Here is a 26,917-nt window from a genome sequence, read left to right on the forward strand (position 1 = left end):
TCAGTGCAAAGCATAAAGTTGTCTGATCGTATTCAGGTCTAAATTTGTCAACGCATAACCGCATATTACCGACCCGTTAATGTTGACCCGTTAAGAAACGGCACTTTCTTGGAACAGGTAAATACACGTGGGTAAATCGACTGATGAGACAGGATAATTACAGACTATTAAAACGGGGCAAGTTATTTAAGAACTGAACGTCAGTTTGGATGGGTTCATTGAAGTGTGAACGATTTAAAAGCGCTGGTTAAACTGTGTGAACCTGCTTGCGACGTTCAATTCTTATAATTTCATTCTTTGTAGTTTACTGGTCTCGCCGAATATTATCGTAACATTGTTTATTTAAATTTGAAGTCCTCTGGTTGCGCCGAAAAACATTGCAACAATGTTATTTTGTCGGTATTTGCCGGCTCTCGGTCGCATACGTTTCCCCACTCAAATTCAGTTACGCAAAGAAAAATAGTTCTTTGAATATATACAATATAATCTAGAAATATGTCAACATAATTTCATTCTCTGAACAAATTTACAAACAATATTTGGGCTAAATCAAATCTTAAAAATAGGTTACAGGAGAGGTCAATCTTCAAGCGCGGATTTATATATGACGTCACATAAGTTTGTAAAGAGGTGCATTTCGAGTCGAACGGGAGCATGAGGATGACATTTATACTTACTGCTGTTGAAAATGAAGTTTATGGAGGAGTTATGGAAAACACCCCGACGCTTGAACCCTCTCATGGCACTAGCAAATTGGGAATATCACCGATTTATAAATATGTTGCTTGTGTTTGGATAATCGCAAACCAATTCGGACGATGCGGAATGGACTGGTGGGGATTGAACCGAGTGCTCTGAAACTTGCGTGTTTTGTGTTAAGTTTCAACGTCAGGCAGTGTTATATTTGGAGTTTGGGATTTGTCGCGTGTGCTGTAACACTTTGTTTAAGTGGTGTTTCTTGTCACCTGAGATGGACCTACTGTTTGATCAGCTTCATTTCTGTGCCCCGTCACTCCTCGTGTGCTGCCGCTTCTCGGCCTAGAATGCACGGAGAAGGTCGGCCAAATCAGAAACCGGAATAGCAGATTTCTAATTCCGTCTACGGATATTTTGTCTTCTCCGATGACCAATCAGTAAAACAGGCAAGTTTTTTTTTTTAAATGTTTGTTTATGTTTTATGGTTTCTCAAAGTCTTGGATTTTTTTCCCGATGCGATAGTGATTCGGGTGTAAGTTTGGGATTGATCAGGAGCAGCCGCGTTTGCTCTGTGTCAGCGGCCACATCTGAGCAGGGTGCTACATTGTTTTCACTGTTGCTAGATTCCTGTCATTTCCGAAAACAAGGCATCAAAGTCAATATCGCTCAATAAATCAATTTCGTTCACCTCAGAAATTTTACACAATTTATTTTCTTTATTTACGTTATTAGTATTGAAAGATAGCCATTCCATATCCATATCACCATAAGGTCAATCCATTTGGTTTCATGTAGCAGCTAGACGACATCAAACACCAGAACCAAAGCATTTATTTATTCATAAGTCAGATGAAATGTTACAAGACGAGGCAAAATATTCAATTAATTATATTGCTGATAAATGCAGTTATTAAAAAGAAAATAGAAAAACGAGTTAATCGTAAACACCGATCCAGAATTCGGGGAAACCCCGGAAAGTAGTTCCGACAAAAGTTCACACGATCAATTTCACAACAACAAAAATCACATTGTGTGAATTTTTTTATCCGTTCACAGGTGTGTGAACTCCAAATATCAGATCACGTGACTACCCCTTCAGCCAATCAGCATGAAAGAAACAGTGTAAACTTCAAAGTATGACATTATTCACTGATAACCAGCAAAGTCCATTTGAAAGGTGACGCAGATCAACCATATACTAGTAATATGCTAGTTGTATGTATATGGTGGTCAGTAATAGCACAGACTGAGTGTTAATGATTTGTGTATCATATTCTGTGATTTGTGAGTGTCATCGCCATCTCTCTAGAAAACTGTACAGATCTGTTTGTCACTTTAAAATTTTAGATATTTATGTTAGTGGCTGTTATCATCTTAAGCGAAAAGCTCTAAGCCATAATTTTGTCAATTCATGCTAATTCCAAAGTTGATAACACATATTGGAATGCACGACAAGAAACTATTGTTATTGAAAAAAATAGTAATAATCTGCACATTTGACAGAAAGACGACTGTACACTTCGTATATTGAAGTGTTTCCCGATATAGTGTAGTGTCTGGTCTGAGCCAAGTAAAGTGATAATACAAAACTCAACATAAAACAGATGAGGAATAATTGAATAATAGACCCGAAAGGAATAAATTGATGACCAATGTTGTCAATACAAACATTCATACATATTTCATAGGCGCAATACAGCATTTGTCTCACTTCGGAAGCCAAATTAAGTAAACATCACAATTGTTTTACACAGTTGATAATACCAAAAACAATTGGCGTAGCGCCGTAGACGAAATTTATAATATACTGCAGTTTCAAAGCATTCTGAAGTTGAGAAAAAGGATATTTTCATTGCACTGAACATGTCACTTGCTATTTCACTGCAGTGAACATAACACTTTGACGGAACTATTATCATACAAGAGTTACCTCCCCGCAAATTGTTTCCCTTTATCGTAAGTATCTGGACCTTACACAAACTGTTGACTTCGTTTTCACGTTAGTTTCACAATTACAAGGCAAATACCGACAGGCGGTCATTAATAGGTTAATGTCTCTTCTTGTCGTTTGATACTCTTTTGAAAATGTTTCGTTATAAACAGTAACTTTTTCATTTAACTCGTCAATCAAGACTGATCGTTTTGCAAAGCGCAGTTTTGTAACTTGACCAGAGTGTATTCCTTCGCTTTCAACAGCGGTCTCGTACTGCTTTTTAAGTCGCAATTACAAGGGATGGTAAAACGCCCCTGAGTGTTAAGTAGGGAGAATTTACGCTTCAAGGTTTTACATTTGTAATGAAAACAAATATTTTTTCAGTAGACAATAAACAAAAAGTATATAATAAATAGTTTATCCTCTATAGATTCCAAACATTTGTACTCACGTATATCATGTGGTCGTAAGCAAGATGTAAGGCTGCACAGGCATATCTAAAAGTCAGATACATAGATACATATCATGACAAGATGACGCATACGCAAACGTATTTTTTCAGACATGCGTCGACGCAATGGCCTTCAAATCTACACCTCAATGGCAAATTCATCTGACGCCAAAGACGGAGATATATGTTACACAGTTGGAGGGAATAAATACGGCACAGACATCCGTGATGTATTGACTAAGACCTGTCCTGGCACCTGGCGCTACCTCACTGTCTACACCGAGACAAGTAATGATGGTACTGGTGCTGTGTTAGACTTTGCTGAGGTACAAGTGTGGAGTAAGTATAAAAATAATCCCAGCCACGATATTACTAATCACCAGTTTCCAGAGAGTTCATGCTAGTCATGTTTTATGTGGATACACTGTTTGTGTTTCAGGAAAGAAGTTTACGACACCCAATACAATTAGGGAGACCACTTCTAAACGTGTAAATGACATGGCTGACTTGTGATGCTACGTAATACTCAATGCTGTCAGTAAATGATGTAGTCAGCAAACACACATTTTCTATCCCCTTAGGTATAACTATAAATATAATTGAGAATTTAGAAATTGTAATCAGTTGGCAATGTTACAGTCGTGACAGAAATGACCTCTGTAGTAGAGTGAGTGACTGAGTATGGTTTTACGCCGCTTTTATCACGGCGGAGGACACCAGAAATGAGCTTCACACATTGTAGCCATGTCGGGAATCGAAACCGGGTCTTCGGCGTGACGGGCGAACGCTTTAACCACTAGGCTATCGGAGATGTGAAATCGGAACAGGGCATATCAATCAGCAACAGTCTCCATTCATTACCCTATGATGGTTCTAGTTTTGTCATTCCCAAATCCCAGGTTTGGCGATAAAGCATTATTGTATGGGCATTTGACATCATATGGTGTCACGTAAATAAACAAAGCAAAGGTAACATTCTTATCAGACTATTCATATTGTGTTATATGTTTAAGCTAAGGTAAATACATGACATAAAATGGTCAGCAGACCTATTAAATATACCACATTGATCTGTACTGTTTTGTTGAAACACTTAATTAATGTGACTGACGGTCTGGGTCTGATAAGAGAACATATAGAATGTGTTTCCCGGCTTTAGAATTTGTTTCTAGTTTTAATGTGGATTTCTTTGATAAACCTCGCACTTGATGTTATGAGCACTAATGTTGTAAAAGATGTTAGGAACGAACAAAAACGCAAAACAAATGCACTTATATGTCAAGCTCATGTAATCTACAAGGTTAGTAAATCCTTAGACATGTTGAGTGTACCATTCTGGTATTGACTACACAATACGAGACACAATACTAGTACATATTTGCATGTCTTCTCGCATAAGATTGGGTAACCTTGATTTAAGCTATTTTATGATAATGTTATATAACCTGCCTTAGCCTCACTGGTTCTATTCAGGTCACATTATAAGCTTTGAGCATTCCATATCTGACAAAATGTAGTTACTCTCTGAAATGAAACCTCGATAATGTTGTCATTGCGTTACTCAGAGGGTTCTTGCAAAGTTTGTTTATGTTCTTTTTACTCATACCTCAATGAACCGAAACAAGTAAACAGCCACTCCTTTAATTAAATTTCTTAACAGCATTTGTGCGAACAATAGTTTAAAGACAGCATGTAGATAACAACACATATTGCAAAACATTCCTGGCAAAGGAATATATTTTGTAGCGTGGGTAGGCCCATGGGCGAGAATATGTTCCTTTACTTTAAACTCATGTTTTTGTTTCGCAAATACATAAGTGTATATCTTTCAAGTATCATGGCACAAAATTTAACTCATTTTAACTTAATTCAACTATTTTATAGCGATATTGAAATATTTCGCCCATGGGCGAGAAAAAGGTTTGGCACATGGGCGAGCATATTTTCCTTTGCTCAACAGTTTTAGTTTCGCAAATACATTAAGGGATTATAAGCATGACACATGATTTAACTCATTTTAACTTAATTCAACTAATTTTTGGCGTTATTAAAATATTTCGCCCATGTTTTCATTAGTCCCTTTAAAGAATTAACTAATTGTTTACAAAGTATATTGTATCATGTGAAACACACTTTGTATCATATCATTACTTTACTATTTAAAAAGGGCCTTTGGTTGGATGTTTCCTTTGCAGAAGTTTTACAAATTTCACCTTTTTACGTATTGCAACGATCTTTAATGAACCCGGCCTTATCTCTCAAAACGTTTTGACAGTTTATCACACGAATTCATGCGCGTGTACACCAATGCATTGGCGTTATTTTCCAACGAATTAAAGTTTAGTTTGTTTCTTTTTCATTTCCCATTTTATGTCTCGTTAATACATCACACTGGGAAATTAAGTGATACTAGATATGCCATATACAGGTACACATGCACGTATTTTAATAGGGAAAAAACCCGATTCGTCTTTTATTGCATAACGTCTAGCTCGCGAAATCTCGAAATAATTATTTCATTATATGCGGAGTGAATATTATGACACTAAAGGAACTTTTAAATGCATTGTCACTTTTGGTATGAAAATGGTAACAGTTCAGAAGAAAACAGCCTTCTTATGATAATTCTCCTATTCTCATTAGTATGTTGTATCTAATTACAGTGTCGGCATTATTCACAGGTGATTCTACAATACCTGCTCTCGGTCAATTACGATCTACCACACCACCCGTGAATAAACAGTTATGCAGGTGTTGCTGTGGCAAATACCTAGCCTGTATATGTATATTTTTTGTGGATACATGTATTACATATTTTCGTTGATATGTGGATATATTAAGCACAAAGACAAAAATAAGTTTATGAAAGATGAATTAGTGCCTTGATATATTCAACGAGATGTGTATCATCGTTTAATTGGTCATTCAATAAAAGTATGTTTGGAGGAGATATCAAAGGAGCCGCCCAATATACACAGTGTCGTCCGGTGAACTACCACCCTGTCCGTAAGAGTTAGGCAATCGGTATACAAATTTATTTGATGCGGTGTCCGAGTGGAAGGAGTTTGAATTACGTCCGCCACTGGCCACAGAGGTAATCCTCAAAGTATGGTAACAATCAACAAGGTCAATGCCGTACTAATTACCTAGTGACGCACGTAGGAACGACTGTCAATCTGTCTGCTACAGCTACCATACCATCATCCCTGTCACAACTGGCATATCAACGGCTTATTCAAAATAATAATTGTAGAAACGTCGTTAAGAGACTAACGTATGTCGTATACAGTCCTAATATTTGACCAAAAAAAGTAAATACGTCAACTGGGAATTCAAGTGGATGTTACCTTCCTTATATCAGCTAACAGCCCTGTTTGTTAAAATATGTACTAGACATAAGATTTATAGACTAATAAAATCAATTGTAAGACCGCATAGACCATAAAACCGAATTAAATATGTCTTGGTATCATCTCTTGTGTATTAGATGATGGTAATGACCTGAAATGTTTTAACGTTAGATTAGGAAGGAGAGACATTAAAGTGTTTTATAATACTTGGGAACATGAGCAATAAGATGTAGCAACATAAACATGCATGGAATGGAATAGGGAAAATGGTGAAAACAAATTGAAAAGGGTTTTAATACAAAATTATTAAAATAAATAATTAGCCTGAACACAAGGGGTACCAAAACTTGTTTGACAGTTATTCGGGTGTTGTAGACTGTCGAATGGGACTCATGTGTGTACGTAGGGTACACATATCTATTGCAAGTTTTAGTACTCATACACTTTCTTTTTTTATGTTGGTATGATTTCTATTTTCGTACATGATATGATTTCATTTTTGTCTTTGGCTGCTCTGTTTATATATGTTGGAGTAGTTGTCTGTCCCTCATAAATTGACATTGCTGCCTCGGTATTGCATCTCTTGACTAAAGGAGATCTACAACATGTAGCGGATCTAACTGCAATCCTTGTTTTAACCAAGCCCGGGTTTGACATTCCAGTAACTGGATTCAGGTTGATTGCAAGATATGCATACCTCGTCATAGTGATTATTGTGAATTCCTCAAAGTTGTGTTTGTTTGTTAGTTGTTTTACGCCGCACTTTACAATATTTCAGCTACATGACGGCCTTCTGTAAATAATCGAGTCTGGACCAGACAATCCAGTGATTGATATCATGTGCATCGACCCACGCAATTGGGATACGGTGACATGCATCAACCAGGTCAGTGAACCTGACCACCCGATCCCGGTAGTCGCCTCTTACGACAAGTGCTGTCGCCCTTTCACGCAAAGAATGGGTTGTTGAAGATCTGTTCTACCCCGGATCTTCACGGGTCCATTGACGCAGGGATTTGCGTTAAGTCATTCCGACAGCATACAATGCCTACTCAATGTCTCCTCAAAGTAATATAGTACGGTACTTAGAGTACATGTGAGATTATACTCAGGTTAGGGAGATTATTATTCTACCTAACAATGTATTTAATGAAATGAATGCAAAACAAACTCAACGGTTGAAAGGTTTCATTGAAAAAGTACCCCTGGTCTTGCCTAATAAAACAACTGCAACCCGACACAGATCAAACGCAACTTACAAACACAATCATAATCTGGTCTATCTCTATCACTCAACGAGTTGGAGTAGCTTACTCTGCCCACAGTATGACAGTATTGGGCAGCTCAGTAATTAAGAGGTAAGACCAGGCAGGTACACTAGTACTGGTCACACTTGACTGGTCTGTCGGCTGATTAGATCGTCTGACAATTGGGAGTGAACCATAGCAAGTACAGCGTGATTGTTGCTCCTTTTATAGGACCGATTAGTTTTATGACCACGGGCCTCGGCACAAGCGTGGTGCTGGAAGACAAGTTATACATGTATATCCCATATGGTGACTGTTTTTCGCTATTGATATTCTAAATTCAGTCATAATACCACAACATTTTAGTACTCCTTGAAACTTTACAATCACTTCAATATGTACAATAGATTAAACGAGAACACTTGATATATTGCAGATTATTAAGTCATTGTCTCTTTTACCAGCCGCTACATTTGTAGCGTTTGCATTGTACAAAGAAATATTTTGTCTGTCCTTTTGCAGATTTAGCCCCAGAATGTGCTCATTCGAATTAGGAACGAAAATAATTGCTTATTATGAGTATATATGATAAAGTTAAAAGTTACTTGTACACTGTAGATGTATTCACTTCAAAGTCGTATACGATCTTCGCGAGCGAGTTATATCATCCAGGTTAATTGGAACGAAGTCTAGAAAGGGTTATAAAGTTTTGTATTTGGTAATGTGTAGGTTTGTTAAATATGTTTTTTTAATTCCTTTTATTCAAAATTTAAAAAATAATAATTATGCGCAGAAAAAAAAGCTGACTGGATGGGAGATATGGAGTTAGCCACCTGAAATTGTCTGATGGACACGGTTTAACCTTATTGTGCCCTCACCCTGGTTGTTGTTGTCTTTGTTATAAGGGATTGAGAGCTACAGCTCATTGCATTTTTGGTTACATTCTGTCTCACTAAAGTGGACATGTGCAGGTGAACTCTGTTCAATTAGTATATGAAATGCCTAAAAATGTGAACTCCAGAAAATAATAACCTGAGAGTAAATCCACGTGCGTCTGCCTTTCCCCTCGTTCACCTTCGAAACCCTTGATCATGACAGAGTTCTTAAAATTCAGTGACAATGTTGCTGAACAGTTGAATCTGATGGACGTATTGTGCAGAACCTGTTTCACGCAATTGGTTCCAGGACCTCTAACACTGGGAAGAGTGGCACTCTGAGCTGAAAAAGTTTGATCCTAACCGCCCCAACATCTATAAGTTTGTAAGCTTGTTGAAATCTTTAAGAAGAAATTAAGTCCCATGCTGAGACCTTTCTCAAAATTCAGACCGGTGGCAGGCTGCCAATTAACAAAGAGAAGAAATTATCGCAACCTCGACACAAGTGTGCTCAGTCAAACGATGAACTTACGACCGGCAGAAAACAACTCCACTTGAGTATGCCGATGCTGTATCTCAACCGTGTTGGCTTGAAAAAATTAAACATGCTAATTAAACCCATAATCGTATAATTATTTTTAATAGAAACCGTATCTTAGTTTGTACTTGCACTGTATCATATCGTGTATTTCATCTGTATATGTGTAATGTGTATATATATAAATGACTACACTTTTAACGCATATTCTGCAACAGACAATAATTAATCACCTTATTATTGGACAGTGGACACCGATTTCAGTATACATGTATGCTGTTTAATTGTTAAAAAAAGGAATATGCAGGAAATTATATGTAACAATTAACTGTGTACTAATTACATGTTTGAATGTTACCAGTTTTGCGTTCTGAGATACAGTGATGTAAGCATCTTCTACAATTAACAATACATGTACATAATAAAATACAGAACTCTCTGCCAGAATTTTTCGTGGAAATTATTCGATCAAGTATAAATGACTGCGTGACAAGACAAATCAACTATTTATACCCGAAAAAAGAAACTGGCTTATTTTAGGAACAGTGCTACATCAGGACATTTGAAATTTCTAACCAAGCAGATACATTAGAGACAGTGACTAGACTACATTTACGTAATCCGTATCAATCTGTCGGAGACCTACCAAATTTACCAAGTTTTATTATTACTATATTTATTACAATGCAAATACTTTAGTGATACATTTTTCAGAGGAGGGGGCATACACACATGTATATTGCTTCCGTGTGTGAATGCAGGTAATACTTGGCATCTCAGTTCTCAGTTTTATACCGGTTGTATATCTGAATTTGTATATGGAACCATGCGTACAGCATGACAATTACTAGCTAGTTGTCAGTCTACAACACACATAACACGGTCAAACAATTTTGGGCACCGCTTTTGCAAGTTATTTATTACAATAATGTTTATTAAAATCTATTTCAATTTGTTTTCACCATTTTCCCTGTTCCATTCCATGCATGTTTATGTTGCTACATCTTATTGCTCATGTTCCCAAGTATTATAAAACACTTTGATGTCTCTCCTTCCTAATCTAACGTTAAAACATTTCAGGTCATCTAATACACAAGAGATGATACCAAGACATATTTAATTCGGTTTTATGGTCTATGCGGTCTTACAATTGATTTTATTAGTCTATAAATCTTATGTCTAGTACATATTTTAACAAACAGGGCTGTTAGCTGATATAAGGAAGGTAACATCCACTTGAATTCCCAGTTGACGTATTTACTTTTGTTTTAATCAAATATGAGGACTGTATACGACATACGTTAGTCTCTTAACGACGTTTCTACAATTATTATTTTGAATAAGCCGTTAATATGCCAGTTGTGACAGGCCTAGGGATGAAGGTATGGTAGCTGTAGCAGACAGATTGACAGTCGTTGTTACGTGCGTCACTAGGTAATTAGTACGGCATTGACCTTGTTGATTGTTACTATAACACGTCCCATTTTAATTCTGGAAATCCAAAAGTCCAGAAACTCTACGCTCTTTGCCCAGTCTCGGTTAAAGGTATTTACAAAATTAAACATGCCGTTTTCATGGGAACATATATACCAAGGAAGAAAATTGTTTAAAAACTCAATATTTAGACTATGTCGCCCATGGGCCTGCCCATGGGCGAAGTCTGGCCCATGGGTAGGCCCATGGGCAGGCCCATGGGCGAGAATATGTTCCTTTACTTAAAACTCATGTTTTTGTTTCGCAAATACATGTAATGTATTCATTCAAGTATCATGACACAATATTTAACTCATTTTAACTTAATTCAACGATTTAATAGCGATATTGAAATATTTCGCCCATGGGCGAGAAAAAGGTTTGGCCCATGGGCGAGAATATGTTCCTGTACTTAAAACTCATGATTTTGTTTCGCAAATACATGTAATGTATTCATTCAAGTATCATGACACAATATTTAACTCATTTTAACTTAATTCAACGATTTTATAGCGATATTGAAATATTTCGCCCATGGGCGAGAAAAAGGTTTGGCCCATGGGCGAGAATATGTTCCTGTACTTAAAACTAATGATTTTGTTTCGCAAATACATTTAATGTATTTATTGAAGTATCATGACACAAAATTTAACTCATTTTAACTTAATTCAACGATTTTATAGCGATATTGAAATATTTCGCCCATGGGCGAGAAAAAGGTTTGGCCCATGGGTAGGCCCATTTACTACATTTACGTAATCCATATCAATCTGTCGGAGACCTACCAAATTACCAAGTTTTATTATTACTATATTTATTACAATGCAAATACTTTAGTGATACATTTTTTAGAGGAGAGGGCATACACACATGTATATTGCTTCCGTGTGTGAATGCAGGTTGTACTTGGTATCTCAGTTCTCAGTTTCATACCGGTTGTATAACTGAATTTGTATATGGAACCATGCGTACAGCATGACAATTACTTGCTATTCGTCAGTTTACAACACACATAACACGGTCAAACAATTTTGGGCACCGCTTTTGCGAGTTATGTAGTACAATAATGTTTTATTAAAATCTATTTCAATTTGTTTTCACCATTTTCCCTATTGACAGTCGTTGTTACGTGCGTCACTAGGTAATTAGTACGGATTGACCATGTTTATTGTTTCTATAATTTGAGGATTTCTGTGACAACTGGCGGACGTAATTCAAACTCCTTCCGCACTGACACCGCATCAAATATATTTGTGTACCGATTACATAACTCTAATGGACAGGGTAGGGTGGTAGTTCACCGGACGACACTGTGTATATTGGGCGGCTCCTTTGATATCTCCTCCAAACATACGTTTATTGAATGACCCCATTAAACAATGATACACATCTCGATGAATATATCAAGGCACTAATTCATCTTTCATAAACATTGTTTTGTCTTTGTGCTTAATATATCCACATATCAACGAACATTTGTAAAACATGTATCCTAAAAAAACAAAACATTTTCAGGCTAGGTATTTGCCCACAGCAACACCTGCATAACTGTTTATTCACGCGTGGTGTGGTAGATCGTAATTGACCGAGAGCAGGTATTGTAGAATCACCTGTAAATAAGGCCGACACTGTAATTAGATACAACGTACTAATGAGAATTATCATAAGAAGGCTGTTGTTTTTTCTGAACTGTTACCATTTTCATACCAAAAGTGACAATGCAGTTAAAAGTTGCTTTAGTGTCACAATATTCACTCACGTTTTCCTCAATCGCATTGAAACATAATTCCCACTGGTCAGTTCGAAACCGCATGTAATTAGATAATTATTTCGAGATTTCGTTAGAATGTAAGATATTCAGCCAAACGTTATGCAATAAAAGACGAATAGTTTTTTTCATTTAAATACGCGCACGCGTACCTGTATATTGCATACCTGGTGTCACGTAATTGCCCAGTGTGATGTATCAACGGGACATTAAATGGGAAATGAAATAGAAACTAACTAAAATTTAATGTTGTTGAAAATAACTCCAATGAATTGGAGTACACGCACATGAATTCGTATGATAAACTGTCAAAACGTTTTGAGAGGTAAGGCCGGGTTCATTAAAGATCGCTACAATATGTAAAACAGGTGAAATTTGTAGAACTAAAGGAAACATCCAACGAAATGCCCTTTTTAAATAGTAATGTAATGATATAATATAAAGTATATTTCACATGATACAATATACTTTGCAAACAGTTAGTTGATGCTTGAAAGGGACTGAAGAAAACATGGGCGAAATATTTTAATAACGCCGTAAAATAGTTGAATTAAGTAAAAATTAGTTAAATTTTGTGTCATGATACTTGAATAAATACATTTAATGTATTTGCGAAACAAAAACATGAGTTTTGAGTAAAGGAACATATTCTCGCCCATGGGCCAAACCTTTTTCTCGCCCATGGGCGAAATATTTCAATATCGCTATAAAATCGTTGAATTAAGTTAAAATGAGTTAAATTTTGTGTCATGATACTTGAATGAATACATTAAATGTATTTGCGAAACAAAAACATGAGTTTTAAGTAAAGGAACATATTCTCGCCCATGGGCCTGCCCATGGGCCTACCCATGGGCCAAACCTTTTTCTCGCCCATGGGCGAAATATTTCAATATCGCTATAAAATCGTTGAATTAGGTTAAAATGAGTTTAATTTTGTGTCATGATACTTCAATGAATACATTTAATGTATCTGCGAAACAAAATCATGAGTTTTAAGTACAGGAACATATACTCGCCCATGGGCCAAACCTTTTTCTCGCCCTTTGGCGAAATATTTCAATATCGCTATAAAATCGTTGAATTAAGTTAAAATGAGTTAAATTTTGTGTCATGATACTTGAATGAATACATTAAATGTATTTGCGAAACAAAAACATGAGTTTTAAGTAAAGGAACATATTCTCGCCCATGGGCCTGCCCATGGGCCTACCCATGGGCCAAACCTTTTTCTCGCCCATGGGCGAAATATTTCAATATCGCTATAAAATAGTTGAAATAAGTTAAAATGAGGTAAATTTTGTGTCATGATACTTGAATGAATACATTAAATGTATTTGCGAAACAAAAACATGAGTTTTAAGTAAAGGAACATATTCTCGCCCATGGGCCTGCCCATGGGCCTACCCATGGGCCTACCCATGGGCCAAACCTTTTTCTCGCCCATGGGCGAAATATTTCAATATCGCTATAAAATAGTTGAAATAAGTTAAAATGAGGTAAATTTTGTGTCATGATACTTCAATAAGTACATTTAATGTATTTGCGAAACAAAATCATGAGTTTTAAGTAAAGGAACATATTCTCGCCCATGGGCCAAACCTTTTTCTCGCCCATGGGCGAAATATTTCAAGATCGTTATAAAATCGTTGAATTAAGTTAAAATGAATTAAATTTTGTGTCATGATACTTGAATGAATACATTTAATGTATTTGCGAAACAAAAACATGAGTTTTAAGTAAAGGAACATATTCTCGCCCATGGGCCTGCCCATGGGCGTACCCATGGGCCAGACTTCGCCCATGGGCGACATAGTCTAAATATTGAGTTTTTAAACATTTTTTTTTCATTTTTTCTTCCTTGGTATGTTCCCATGAAAACGGCATGTTAAATTTTGTAAATACCTTTAACCGAGACTGGGCAAAGAGCGTAGAGTTTCTGGACTTTTGGGTTTCCAGAATTAAAATGGGACGTGTTCTATACTTTGAGGATTTCTGTGGCCAGTGGCGGACGTAATTCAAACTCCTTCCACACGGACACCGCATCAAATAAATTTGTATACCGATTGCCTAACTCTTACGGACAGGGTGGGGTGGTAGTTCACCGGACGACACTGTGTATATTGGGCGGCTCCTTTGATATCTCCTCCAAACATACTTTTATTGAATGACCCATTAAACGATGATACACATCTCGTTGAATATATCAAGGCACTAATTCATCTTTCATCTTTCATCTTTCAAACTTTTTTTTGTCTTTGTGCTTAATATATCCACATATCAACGAAAATATGTAATACATGTATCCACAAAAAATATACATATACAGGCTAGGTATTTGCCACAGCAACACCTGCATAATTGTTTATTCACGGGTGGTGTGGTAGATCGTAACTGACCGAGAGCAGGTATTGTAGAATCACCTGTAAATAATGCCGACACTGTTCTTAGATACAACGTACTAATGAGAATAGGAGAATTATCACAAGAAGACTGTTGTTTTTTTCTGAACTGTTACCATTTTCATGGTGACAATGCATTTAAAAGTTCCTTTAGTGTCATAATATTTACTCAAGTTTTCCTCAATCGCCTGTAAACATCGCACCGCATATAATGAAACAATTATTTCGAGATTTCGTTAGAATGTGAGATATTTAGCTAGACGTTATGCAATAAAAGACGAATCGGGTTTTTTCCCTATTAAAATACGCGCACGTGTACCTGTATATTGCATATCTAGTGTCACTTAATTTCCCAGTGTGATGTATTAACGAGACATAAAATGGGAAATGAAAAAGAAACAAACTAAACTTTAATTCGTTGGAAAATAACGCCAATAAATTGGTGCACACGCGCATTAATTCGTATGATAAACTGTCAAGACGTTTTGAGAGATAAGAATGGGTTCATTAAAGATCGTTGCAATATGTAAAAAAGGTGAAATTTGTAAAACTTCTGCAAAGTAAACATCCAACCAAATGCCCTTTTTAAATAGTAGAGTAATTATATACATGTAATACAAAGTGTGTTTCACATGATACAATATACTTTGTAAACAATTAGTTAATTCTTTAAAGGGACTGACGAAAACATGGGCAAAATATTTTAATAGCGCCAAAAATTAGTTGAATTAAGTTAAAATGAGTTGAATCATGTGTCATGCTTATAATCCCTTAATGTATTTGCGAAACTAAAAACTGTTGAGCAAAGGAAAATATGCTCGCCCATGGGCGAAAGATTTCAACATCGCTATAAAATCGTTGAATTTAGTTAAAATGAGTTACGTTTTGTTAAATGATACTTGAAAGATATGCATATATGTATTTGCGAAACAAAAACATGAGTTTTAAGTAAAGGAACATATTCTCGCCCATGGGCGAAACCTTTTTCTCGCCCATGGGTGAAATATTTCAGTATCGCTATAAAATAGTTGAATTAAGTTAAAATGAGTTAAATGTGGTGTCATGATACTTGAAATAAATAAATTTATGTATTTGCGAAACAAAAACATGAGTTTTAAGTAAAAGAACATATTCTCGCCCATGGGCCAAACCTTTTTCTCGCCCATGGGCGATATATTTCAATATCGCTATAAAATAGTTGAATTAAGTTAAAATGAGTTAAATTTTGTGCCATGATACTTGAAAGATATACACTTATGTATTTGCGAAACAAAAACATGAGTTTTAAGTAAAGGAACATATTCTCGCCCATGGGCGAAATATTTCAATATCGCTATAAAATAGTTGAATTAAGTTAAAATGAGATAAAGTTTGTGCCATGATACTTGAAATAAATAAATTTATGTATTTGCGCAACAAAAACATGAGTTTTAAGTAAAGGAACGTATTCTCGCCCATGGGCCTGCCCATGGGTAGGCCCATGGGCGACCTAGTGTAAATATTGAGTTTTAAAAAAAAAAAAAATTCATTTTTTCTTCCTTGGTATGTTCCCATGAAAACAGCATGTTTAATTTGTAAATACCTTTGACCGAGACTGGGGAAAGACCGAAGAGTTTCTGGACTTTTGGGTTTCCAGAATTAAAATGGGACGTGTTTTAGAATGGTAATTGGTTGCTGGTATGTTTTCAACGTAATCCCCTCCGAGGTACACATACTTCTGCCAACAATGTTGGAGTGTCTGGACCCTACTGGTGTAATCTTTCATCCTAAGTATGCTACTTGCTTGTGTATTTCATTCAAATGCAGCCTATTAACACAGAAAGTATTGTACTTATACATGCAAACGGTGCAGGATGAACTTTACATTCTTCATAGTTAACTCAGACCTTCCCATCAAGCCCTCGTATATATTTTGTCAGCGGTTTGCAGCAATGATTTCCTTTATACTTACTTACACTCATTTCCATTCTCAATACCCCTTTTGGGACCCGGGGTAGATACCCCATCGCTGGTCGTAAGAGGGGACCTAATTGGGCAACCCGTTTGCCTTGGGTTGCGCCCCTGTGTCGGTTTGAGGACGGGACTCTGGTGGTTGAGGGCACCCGAGCAAGAAATAGGCGTTCCTTTGCCCAACACAGCACTTTGACCCTTACTTCACCTAGACGGGTGGTAGAACTGGCCAGGTTTCATCAATCGGCTGGGCACGCCATGCCCTGGATAGGTTGCCTTTCAAAACCATTGCTATAACATTATCTTCAACATGTCATACTATAATCCCAAAAGTCATGTTATAATTAAGAAGGCCAGAAGACAGTGGCTCATGGGCCACCTGGCATTATTGACTCCGCGTTCTATTTGTCATATGATAACTGTCTTGGGCGGAACCAGCCTGACTTTTACCCTGTTTGACAATTTTAGCTGCCAGTGTCCTTTTTGCTGGAGTATAGCACCCTTGTAACGCTTGTGTTTGTAGTCGGTGTCAATAACACTGTCCTTGTTGACACTCCATGGCGGGTGGAGAGCATGGGTGTCGAATATCTTTCTTTCATCATGGATAGACCCCTTTTCACTTGTTCACGATCAAACACTAAAAGAAGGCATATTGACACAGAAATTGCAATATCTTCTGATGAAGATTCTGTACACAATATTGATTCTTGGCCACGATGTCTTGTTGTAGAAGGAGTTGATGGTGAATCCCTCAAACTCAACCCCTTTGCAGTTTCCACATCAATTGAAGTTATATGCGGAAGTGTTTTAAATGTTACTCGTCTCCGGTCTGGTTCCTTGCATGTGGAATGTGCTCGGAGACAACATTCTCTAAATCTTCTCCAGGGACATCATTTCGTAAATACTGAGATTGTTGTCTCAGTGCACCAATCTCTGAATTCATGTCGAGGCATTGTACGGTACCGTGCAAAATGTTTTGCCGTATATCACTTGGGGGTATGATTACGTTTTGGGTTGTCATCGCACTAGTGATCCACTGATCTTCAAGTGCGATATACCACTGGAAGCCATATATAAGTACCTCTTTAATGAGGTATCAATCATTGGTATTGAGTGAATATGGACCAACCCATGGCAAATCGAACGTCATATATCCCGACAAAACCAAATTCTTTTCGCAGAAACCTTTAATCCTGTATATGTTCTAGGTACGTGTGCCTGATTCTACTATAATCTTCCAACACATGTTCCGCCATTTCTCAGGAATCTGTATGTAACCAGTTCGGCACAACTTGTGATATTTTGCTTCACAGGTAAATAGGTCCTTCCCTCTGATCCGCACCAGGAGAGGCTCATCGTTTTGACGTTGAGCTACTTCGATGACATGCTGCCATCCATCCCGACTGAAGTTTGTGAGGCCTTCTGTTGTCCAGCTTCCTTTTGACTTGAATTTCTTTCATGAATACGAAATACAAAAGATGCAGTCAGGTTGGAAGATGATGGGCTCATAGGATGGACGCCGAATTGGGTGGCCAGCTAGTTCCAAAGATTCAATTTTAGGTTGTTTCAAACGGTCAAGGTTCATTGTAAAACGCTGATAATATTCTCTGTGATAGCCATGGGGTTCTTCCAGAACTGCCGGCAGGCTTGTATATGACACTTCCATTTGATTTGGCGTTTCTCTAGGTTCTGCCATCCTTCTACGCTTGATCTCTCCTTCAGCTTTTCCATCTTCTCATCAGGATCTTTGGCTTTGCTCAGACGTTGTAGTGGGCCATACTTCAAGCCAGGTGCATGTATGATGCACACTGGCTCTGGATCACTGGGGATACGTTTCCGTTTAGGTTGAGATGTCATAGCTGTCTCCGAGTTGTTCCCGGTTGTATACGATGTTGGTCTCAGTCACAACAGCTCAACCTCAAAAGACACATAATCACGGTGATGACATTGTTACAAGGTGAGACATTTCCATATATATTTACTTGGGTTTTTCTGTAAGAGAATCTTAAGTATGTAATTGGAATGTTATCATTTATTTCTGTGAATGCATGGTCCCTGTTCATTTCAAGCCATTCATATACGATTTGGACAATGCGCATTTGGACATTTTCTGTAAATTGGAAACTTAAGTAGCTAAGTTATGTATGAATAAAATGTTAGTAAGTGAATTCGTCTTTTACCCTCGGTGGTGCCTCCTGCAAATTCACTTTAACTTGTAGCTGTACTAAATAATCTGAAACTCAACTTGAAATGGCAAAATTTGTCAAAATATCAATCCTGCATCCAAGAAATTGATTTCTATATTTGCTGATATAAATAACATTTACATTATGATCAGTTTTTTTGCACAGCTTTATGGTTGCCATCTTGAATATGTTTCACATGGGTCCATTTCATTCAAAGTTCTGAAATCGGCTCGAGCATTAAACTGTGAACCTCTTATATGCATACAAAAGTGAGTGATATCAGAGCTGTGAAGAAGTATTCTGTATGATTGTCAACAAGTAGATCAATAATCAGCCTACATCAAATTATGGTGTTTATATATGATTTCCTCTGGTATATAACACATCGAGGTCGATGAATAACACACAAGATGACAAGCCAAATCATGAGTATACATCCAAGCGTTGTTCCGATGTAGCTAAGCCGAGAATGCAATATTGGGTATCCTATCCAACTCAGAATTCAAGGCCCTGAAACATATTGAGGTGTTTTGACCGTTGTCAGTCCCCCTGCCTGGAGGTTCGTAACCCCATTCAACCCCCATGAGTTTCTCTGCTGACTTAATACATTGGAATTGCCGCGGACTTTGGAACAATTTTAATGACCTTCAGCCACTAATTCAAGATTTAAAACCATCAACATTTTATTTACAGGGAACATTCCTCAAAACCACAGATACATTTGATTAGCGACAGTACGACTCCTATCATTGCTTTCCCCTCCAGGTGATAAAGCAACTGAGGAATGTTCTGTTATGGTGAGGCAAGGCGTCATTATGGTGAGGCAGGGCGTCATTCACAGTCTAGTTCCTCACAATACTCCTCTTCAGGCTGTTGCAGTTTTTACTTTGTGCTCTTTGTATGTAATCTGATCTTCAGGCACACTAGGACCAGCTTCCTAAACAATGTGTCATCAAGGGAGATCTGGGGCAGTACAAACACCAATGCAAATGGAAAATTACAAAAGAAATTTTCTTAAATAACGATTTATGCATGTTTAATGATGGTTCTCACTCGTATCTTCATCCTGCAACTGGAACTTATTCTTGTCCGGACTTGTCAGTTGAAGATTATTATTAACTGAATGGATTTTGACTGTTCCACCGTCATCAAGATGGAATTTTACTAAAGCCAGCCGGACGTTATATGACACCCTCTGTACAACCAAATTAAAACCTGAAGTTTATATTGATGATCCCGACCCAATACAACTTTTCTCTGATGAACTTAAATAGCTGATGAATGTATTCCGAAGTTCACCACTAAGCCTCATGCACGTAAACCATGGTTTAACAATGACTGCAAACCAGCTCGGAAGACATGGAAAAAGGCTGAAAATATTTCGGTCGCCATCCACTGGTACATTATCTAAATAATTTCAAAATTATCAATGTTAAAGACTGGCACTCTTTTAAACAAAACAAACGCCAATCTTAGCAAAATTATGCATCCAAGATAAATTCACGGACGCCTCTGTCCAAGGTATGGAATATAATTCAGAAAATCAAAGGTTAGGGTACTATATCAACCATACTTCATCTCAAAGATGGGGATCAATTGTTAACTGATAAATCAGATATTGCCAGTAAACTTCAAACTCTTACTGAACCTTCTTCCTCGTCTAACTATGACCCTAAATGTTTAAAAAAAACCTATCAATTGTAATTCAGATAACGGGGAAGATTATAAAGAATCTTTTTTTCAATTCGTGAGCTCCATATATACTGCCCTTGGGGAAGCTCATGATACTGCTACAGAATCTGATAATATACATTATCAACTCTTGAAACATTTACCGCAATACTGTTTAGAAACCCTTTTGATAATATTTGACAAAATCTGGACGTCAAGAGAATTCTTTATGGCGTGAATCTATAGTTGTTCCTATACCTAAACCTAGACGTGATCATACTGATCCTTCCATTTATCAACCCATTTCATTGAACAGCTGCGTTGCATAACTATGGAACGCATGGTCAAAAATAGATCGACATGGTACTAAGAATCTAATAACCTAATTGAAAATATTTAATGTGGTTTTCGTACAAATCGCAGTGCCATTGACAAATTGGAGTCATTCTTTAAGAATGCAATTAAGAACAGCATGCAGTGTCTCTCTTTTTCGATGTAGAAAAAGCTTATGACATCAGATTGAAGTGCTGTATTTTAAAAGACTTACATGACTTTGGGTTGCATCCAAATTTTTAACAGACAATTTCAAGTTCGTGTGGGTTTAACCCTGTCTGATCATTATAATCAGGATCAGGATGCCCCACAGGGCAGCATTTCATCTGTTAGTTTTTTCAAAGGTTTAAAATGATTCAATTGATGGATCACTTTTTGCGGATGATTGTAACATATCATGTCGTGGTAAAAACATGCATACTTTCGAAAGACAAGTACAACTATGTCTAAATAAGATAAATATATAGTCGCTAGAAAAGGGTTTTGTAATTTTCATAATCCAAAACAAACTTTGTACACTTTTGTAGGAATAACAAACCCCATAAAAACCCTGATTTAGTTTTAGATAGCACTCCGATTAAAGTTGTACAAGAGTCTAAGTTCTTGGGTATTATTTTAGTTCACTATTTAACCTTTTTACCAGACATAAAATATTTGAAAAATAAATACCTGAAGGCCAATGACCAACTGCAAGTAGTTTCAAATTCAAAGTGGGGAGGGGATCGGACAACCCACCTCTAACTGTACAGAGCACTGGTTCGCTAAACTGGATTATGGCTCAATCATCTATGGTGGAGCCTGCAAAAGCAATCTTAAACTTTTGGATTCTATGCATTATCATGGTCTAAGACTCTGCATTGGATCTTTCCGAACTTCTCCTATTGACAGTCTGACCGTTAAGGCGGATGAGCCATATCTTGAACAATGCTGAATTAATTAATTATTCTTACAGTAGATATCTAAATTACTTTACTTGTAACTCGAATCCTGCATATGACTGTGTTTACGAAGGTCTCTACAATAACTAATTCTCTGTTCTCCCTCCCCTAGGAATAAGGCTACAATCTGATACTTCCGCTGCTGAAATAAGTCTTCAAAATATAGCCCTCACGCAGCTTTCGGCAGACAACTAACTTTACTGATCAAGAACAATATAATAAATTAAGAATACTTACATTTTCTTTGTTACAGATGGATCGAAGGATAGTGGCGCTGTTGCCAGCGCCACTGTAATTGGATCCAGGCCTATATCCTCCAAGTTACCCGATAATAGTTCTATGTTCCCAGCAGTGGCCAATGCCATTTTAACAGCTTTACAATATATCAGTAAACAGTAAAAATATAAGAAGTTTTTCATATTTTCCGATTCTCCTTCGTGCCTACAGGCTATTTATAACATGTCATGTCAACATCCACTATTAATCGAAATTATTGAATTACTTAATGAACTTGCTACTGGCCATTTCGACATCGTCTTCTGATGGTTACCCAGCCATGTTCACGTCATTGGTAACACAATGGCTGATGCTCCGGCTAAAGCAGCAATCAACAAAAAATTGTGACACCACTTTTGCTCCCATTCCCTGATCACAAGCCAGTGATCCTATATCCGAGATCTGATGCAAAAGAAGTGGGACACCCAAGTAGGTATAAATACATTACATGACATTAACCCAACTATTGGTTACACCTACCTGGGTTCTCAGTCCAGATTTGAAGAGGTCATAATACCTGGCCAAAGCAGGTATACACATGAATATTTACTGAAAGGTGAGGATCCTCCATTTTGTATCCCTTGTGATGAGAGAATCACAGTCAACAATGTCCTGTTTGAATGTATAGAGTTTCCCATCACAGGGGATAATTCAAATCATCATCTCTTAAGGATCTTTTTAATATTAGTTCTCATTTAATTAGGGCATTCTAAAAAGAAATAGAACTTATTGATACATTTTGATTATGCGGATAGTTATTTTTTTTTTTAATATTGGTAGTGTTTAATCTGTAACTTAGATGGTTAGTGGCTGTATCCTCAAAGGGAGTTGAAGTAGTGTGCAATTATTGTCACCCTGAAAGGATAAGTAAGACCACATTCTGAAAGAACGTTTATTCAAACCAAAGTATTTAAAGGTAGTATGTTTGTATATAACTGATAGTTAAATTGCGTACAATCGCCTGCCACTGAAAGGATGGTGTAAATCCTGCTGGGGCCCATGCAGGGAGCAAAGGTACTATAAGTTCCCATGGTCCATAATATAGTGATCTACCTTCAGTTGCTGGCGATCTGTAGCCCTTTTTATATTATATTGTAACATATAGTGGTATCTTTTTTTATGGTTTTATTCTAGTTTTAAATATTAATCTGTGATATTCTACAGTCCGTTTGACTCCAAATGAGAACGATGAATCGCAAAATAACTCGAAATCCAGAAAAGTGTATGAAACATCAATACGGTACTTGACCATGAATACTCTGTACCCAACAAAATCTGAATTTTGTTTATTTTAAGACCCATGACGGATGAAGTTCTTTAAGAAACTATCATGTAATTTTGTATAGAAATGTGTACATGACACCTAGGGGGACAAACCGTTGAAGGAACAGCGCAGTCACGGTCTGCACGTGCTACACAGTGACCGTGTTCATTCAATGACAAGATGCGCTACTCAGCAGATGTTAAACAGTTGATGTTGAACGTGTATGATTTCTTTAGAAGTGAAGCAGAAAGAGCAAAGCCTTTTTATGCAATTAATACATTCTTGAAACGAGCTTCAAAAGCTCTTGGTTTGTCCCCTCAGAAACTTAAAAATGTTGTTAGTCGACGAGATACAAATTGTCAGGCCAAGGAGGTAGGGAACATGTCAAAACCACACAAGCTTGATAAATAAGACAGTTTTCAGAGGGATCAAGTCAGACGTGCAATTGTTAAACTGCACTCAGAAAATAAGTACCTGTCCCTAAGAATTTTGAAGAAACACCTTGAAACTGACCATGATTTACGTGTTACAAAGTACAAACTATGGCAGCTGTTACATACATTTGGTTACAAATACAAAAAGAGAAAATAGGGCTGTGTTGTGTGAACGGTCTGACATTGTTCGTCTCCGAAATCATTACCTTCGTAACATCAAGCAGAAACGTGAAGAAGGATATGAGCCCGTCTTCTTAGATGAGACATGGGTAAATGCGTCACACACAGCCAGCAGTCAGTGGGTACCCAATGGTGACTGTAAGGAGTCTGGTAGAAACTTACCAACGGGAAGAGGGGAAAGACTCATAGTCTTCCATGCTGGTTCTGCTAGTCAGGGGTTTCTCCCAGACTGTGACCTCGTCTTTAGAGCCAAGGAAAGACAACAGGGACTACCACACAGAAATAAACGGCAATGTATTTCTGGAGTGGGTGAAAGATAAATAAGTCCCTGCTTTGCCTACCAAGTCTCTCATTGTCCTGGACAATGCACCGTATCATAGTGTGCAGGATCCAGAAAGCAAGACTCCAACCTCTAATACCCGAAATGGAGACATGGTTACTTGGCTGCAACGGAGGAACATTCCCTTTCCTTCTCGAGCGACGAAACCACAGCTCTATGAAATCATCAAAACTATGAAACCTGACCCCGTGTATAAAGTTACATCAAAGGTCAGGGTCACGCTGTCTTACGACTGCCACCTTATCACTGAGACCTGAATCCAATCGAGTTGGTATGGGGCATCGTCAAGGCTGACGTTGGACGATCGAACACAACGTTCAAATTACGAGACGTTGAACTACCCCGTAAAGGAATCCCTTGGTCGGGTAACAGTAGAAACATGGAGGCGTTGTGTGGCCACAGTCGTTGACGAGATAGAGCCACGTTATTGGTCACGAGATGGACTACGGCCAGCAACAGTCCAACCTATAATAGTGGCAGTTAGTTCAGGCACCAGCAGTTCCGACGACGAGATCTACGGCATGAGCGAGTCAGATTGCCACTGAAATTATCATGAGACGGCCCCTCTAACGCTCTGTCATTTCGGTTTACCCCCACTGTGCCCACTTTTGAATTTGGATCTTATAACAACAAAGGATTAAGGGATTAGGCCGTATCACTAGGGTTGCAGTGCCCACCTTGTCACAGTGCATGTATAGACCCATGAATATACTAGTATATTGAAATAAGCATACACAAGAATGTGAATAATGATTTAATATTGGCAAAATAAAAACATATTGTACAACAATCCAAGCACAATTATGTGTACAAAATCATTCTACATGTACAATTATGTGTACAAAATCATGATACATATACATGTTATTTCCTTAATTTCATGATATGCACAGAATCAGCAAACTGTTAAATGGTCTTGGTGCCATTCTGCAGGTGGTGCTTCTCTATCTGCAGTCTGTCATCAAGTTGTCTGTACTTTCGCTTTCTTGGACGAATTTTCCCACCAGACTCTAGCTGATGGATGGTCGACTCGACGTACGCTTGTTCGGCTTTGAAAAATGATACAATCTTGAAGATATTTTGATGAGGCGCACCCAATACCTTCGCAATCTTGCTGTGCCACCCCTCCAAGTGATAAAGTAGTGAACAAATTTCACAAGAGTGAACACTTGTGAGAACATTTCACTTATCACCGCAGTGCCCACTGTACAGGTGAGAACATTTTAGCTGATACGGTCCCCCGCTTAATCCCTAATCCCCCCATTGTCTTCCCCATGTTGTTTTAGGACCAAAAACCAAAAGTGGGCACAGTGGGGGGACACCGTCATTTCCCCTACCACAGAACGTGCAGTGCATGCGTGCTTGCGCTGTGCCTTCCACAGTTTGTCCCCCCTACGTGTCATGTACACATTTCTATACAAAAATACATGATAGTTTCTTAAAGAACTTCATCCGTCATGGGTCTTAAAATAAACAAAATCCAGATTTTGTTGGGTACAGGGTATTCATGGTCAAGTACCTTATTGATGTTTCATACACTTTTCTGGATTTCGAGTTATTTTGCAATTCATAGTTTTTCATTTGGAGTCAAACGGACCGTAGTTATTTTACTGTCCATCGTTGACAGGTTTTATTTAGTCTAAACATATGCATTAAGAAGCATGAAATACTCATATCCCCCGCATATATGAGATGTCTGATTGTGTGCAATGCATTAAATCCTGTGAACTATGTTCACTGGACCATTTTGTAATTTGTCTAATTGCAGCTCTAAAAAAAGTTTTATGATATGACACTGCAGTTTATGATAGAATACGCAACTGTATTTGTAATGAGTAAGGATGAGACACATGGACAAACAACTTCTATATAATAATTAGGAGCGCCGTTTCGGTGTAGGTTCTAACACAGTTATCAAGCAAGTGAAGTACAGTTGGTTGGTTGTTTAACGCCGCACTCAGCAATATTCCAGCTATATGACGGCGGTCTGTAAATAATCGAGTCTGGACCAGACAATCCATTGATTGACATCATGAGCATCCATCCACGCAATTGAGATCGATGACATTTATCAACCAAGTCAGCGAGCCTGACCACCCGATCCCGTTAGTCGCCTTTTACGACAAGCATAGTCACCTTTTACGGCAAGCATGGGTTGCTGAAGACCTAAAGTGAAGTACAGAGTATGGTTGACAAGAATATATACAGGATAGGAGGCAGTGTTTATACAGTTGAGTAGGTGTAAGATAAGATACACTGTTGTATTTGTAATGAGGTGTGTTATTACTTAAACAAGAGTCATCAGAAAGATGACATATCCCCCCGGCAGCTGTCTGTAAAGTATCGACTAGTAAATGTGCGATTCTGTGTGTAATGAGTCAATAGTTGAATGTTCTTTAAGAAGCATACATTGTTTACCCACTGAATGGTTTTCGAATTCTGGACCGGAAACGAACCCCTTTCCCAATAGAGTCTAGGTCCAACTTTATTCCATACAAATTTTAAAATATAAACATTCGTAAAAAAATAAATATCAAAAGACACCACTTCGATATGTGCCTGATAGCTTTGCCAAGTTTTGATCAAATACACTGAATGGTTTTTGAATTCTG

General features: G+C 37.6%; 1 protein-coding gene across 3 annotated transcripts in view; it reads left to right on the top strand.

Annotated features, from left to right (window-relative positions):
• Window positions 1-26,917, top strand: part of LOC124113981 — a 76,575-nt gene that overhangs the window by 13,486 nt on the left and 36,172 nt on the right. For all 3 annotated transcript variants that reach the window (XM_048400470.1, XM_048400472.1, XM_048400471.1), the window contains exon 3: window positions 3,192-3,419. In XM_048400470.1, coding sequence (XP_048256427.1) covers window positions 3,192-3,419 — 228 coding nt within the window. The remainder of the gene's footprint in view (window positions 1-3,191; window positions 3,420-26,917) is intronic.

This window comes from Haliotis rufescens, unplaced genomic scaffold (assembly GCF_023055435.1).
Source record: "Haliotis rufescens isolate VD_foot unplaced genomic scaffold, xgHalRufe1.0.p SCAF_2, whole genome shotgun sequence".
Lineage (NCBI taxonomy): Eukaryota > Metazoa > Mollusca > Gastropoda > Lepetellida > Haliotidae > Haliotis > Haliotis rufescens.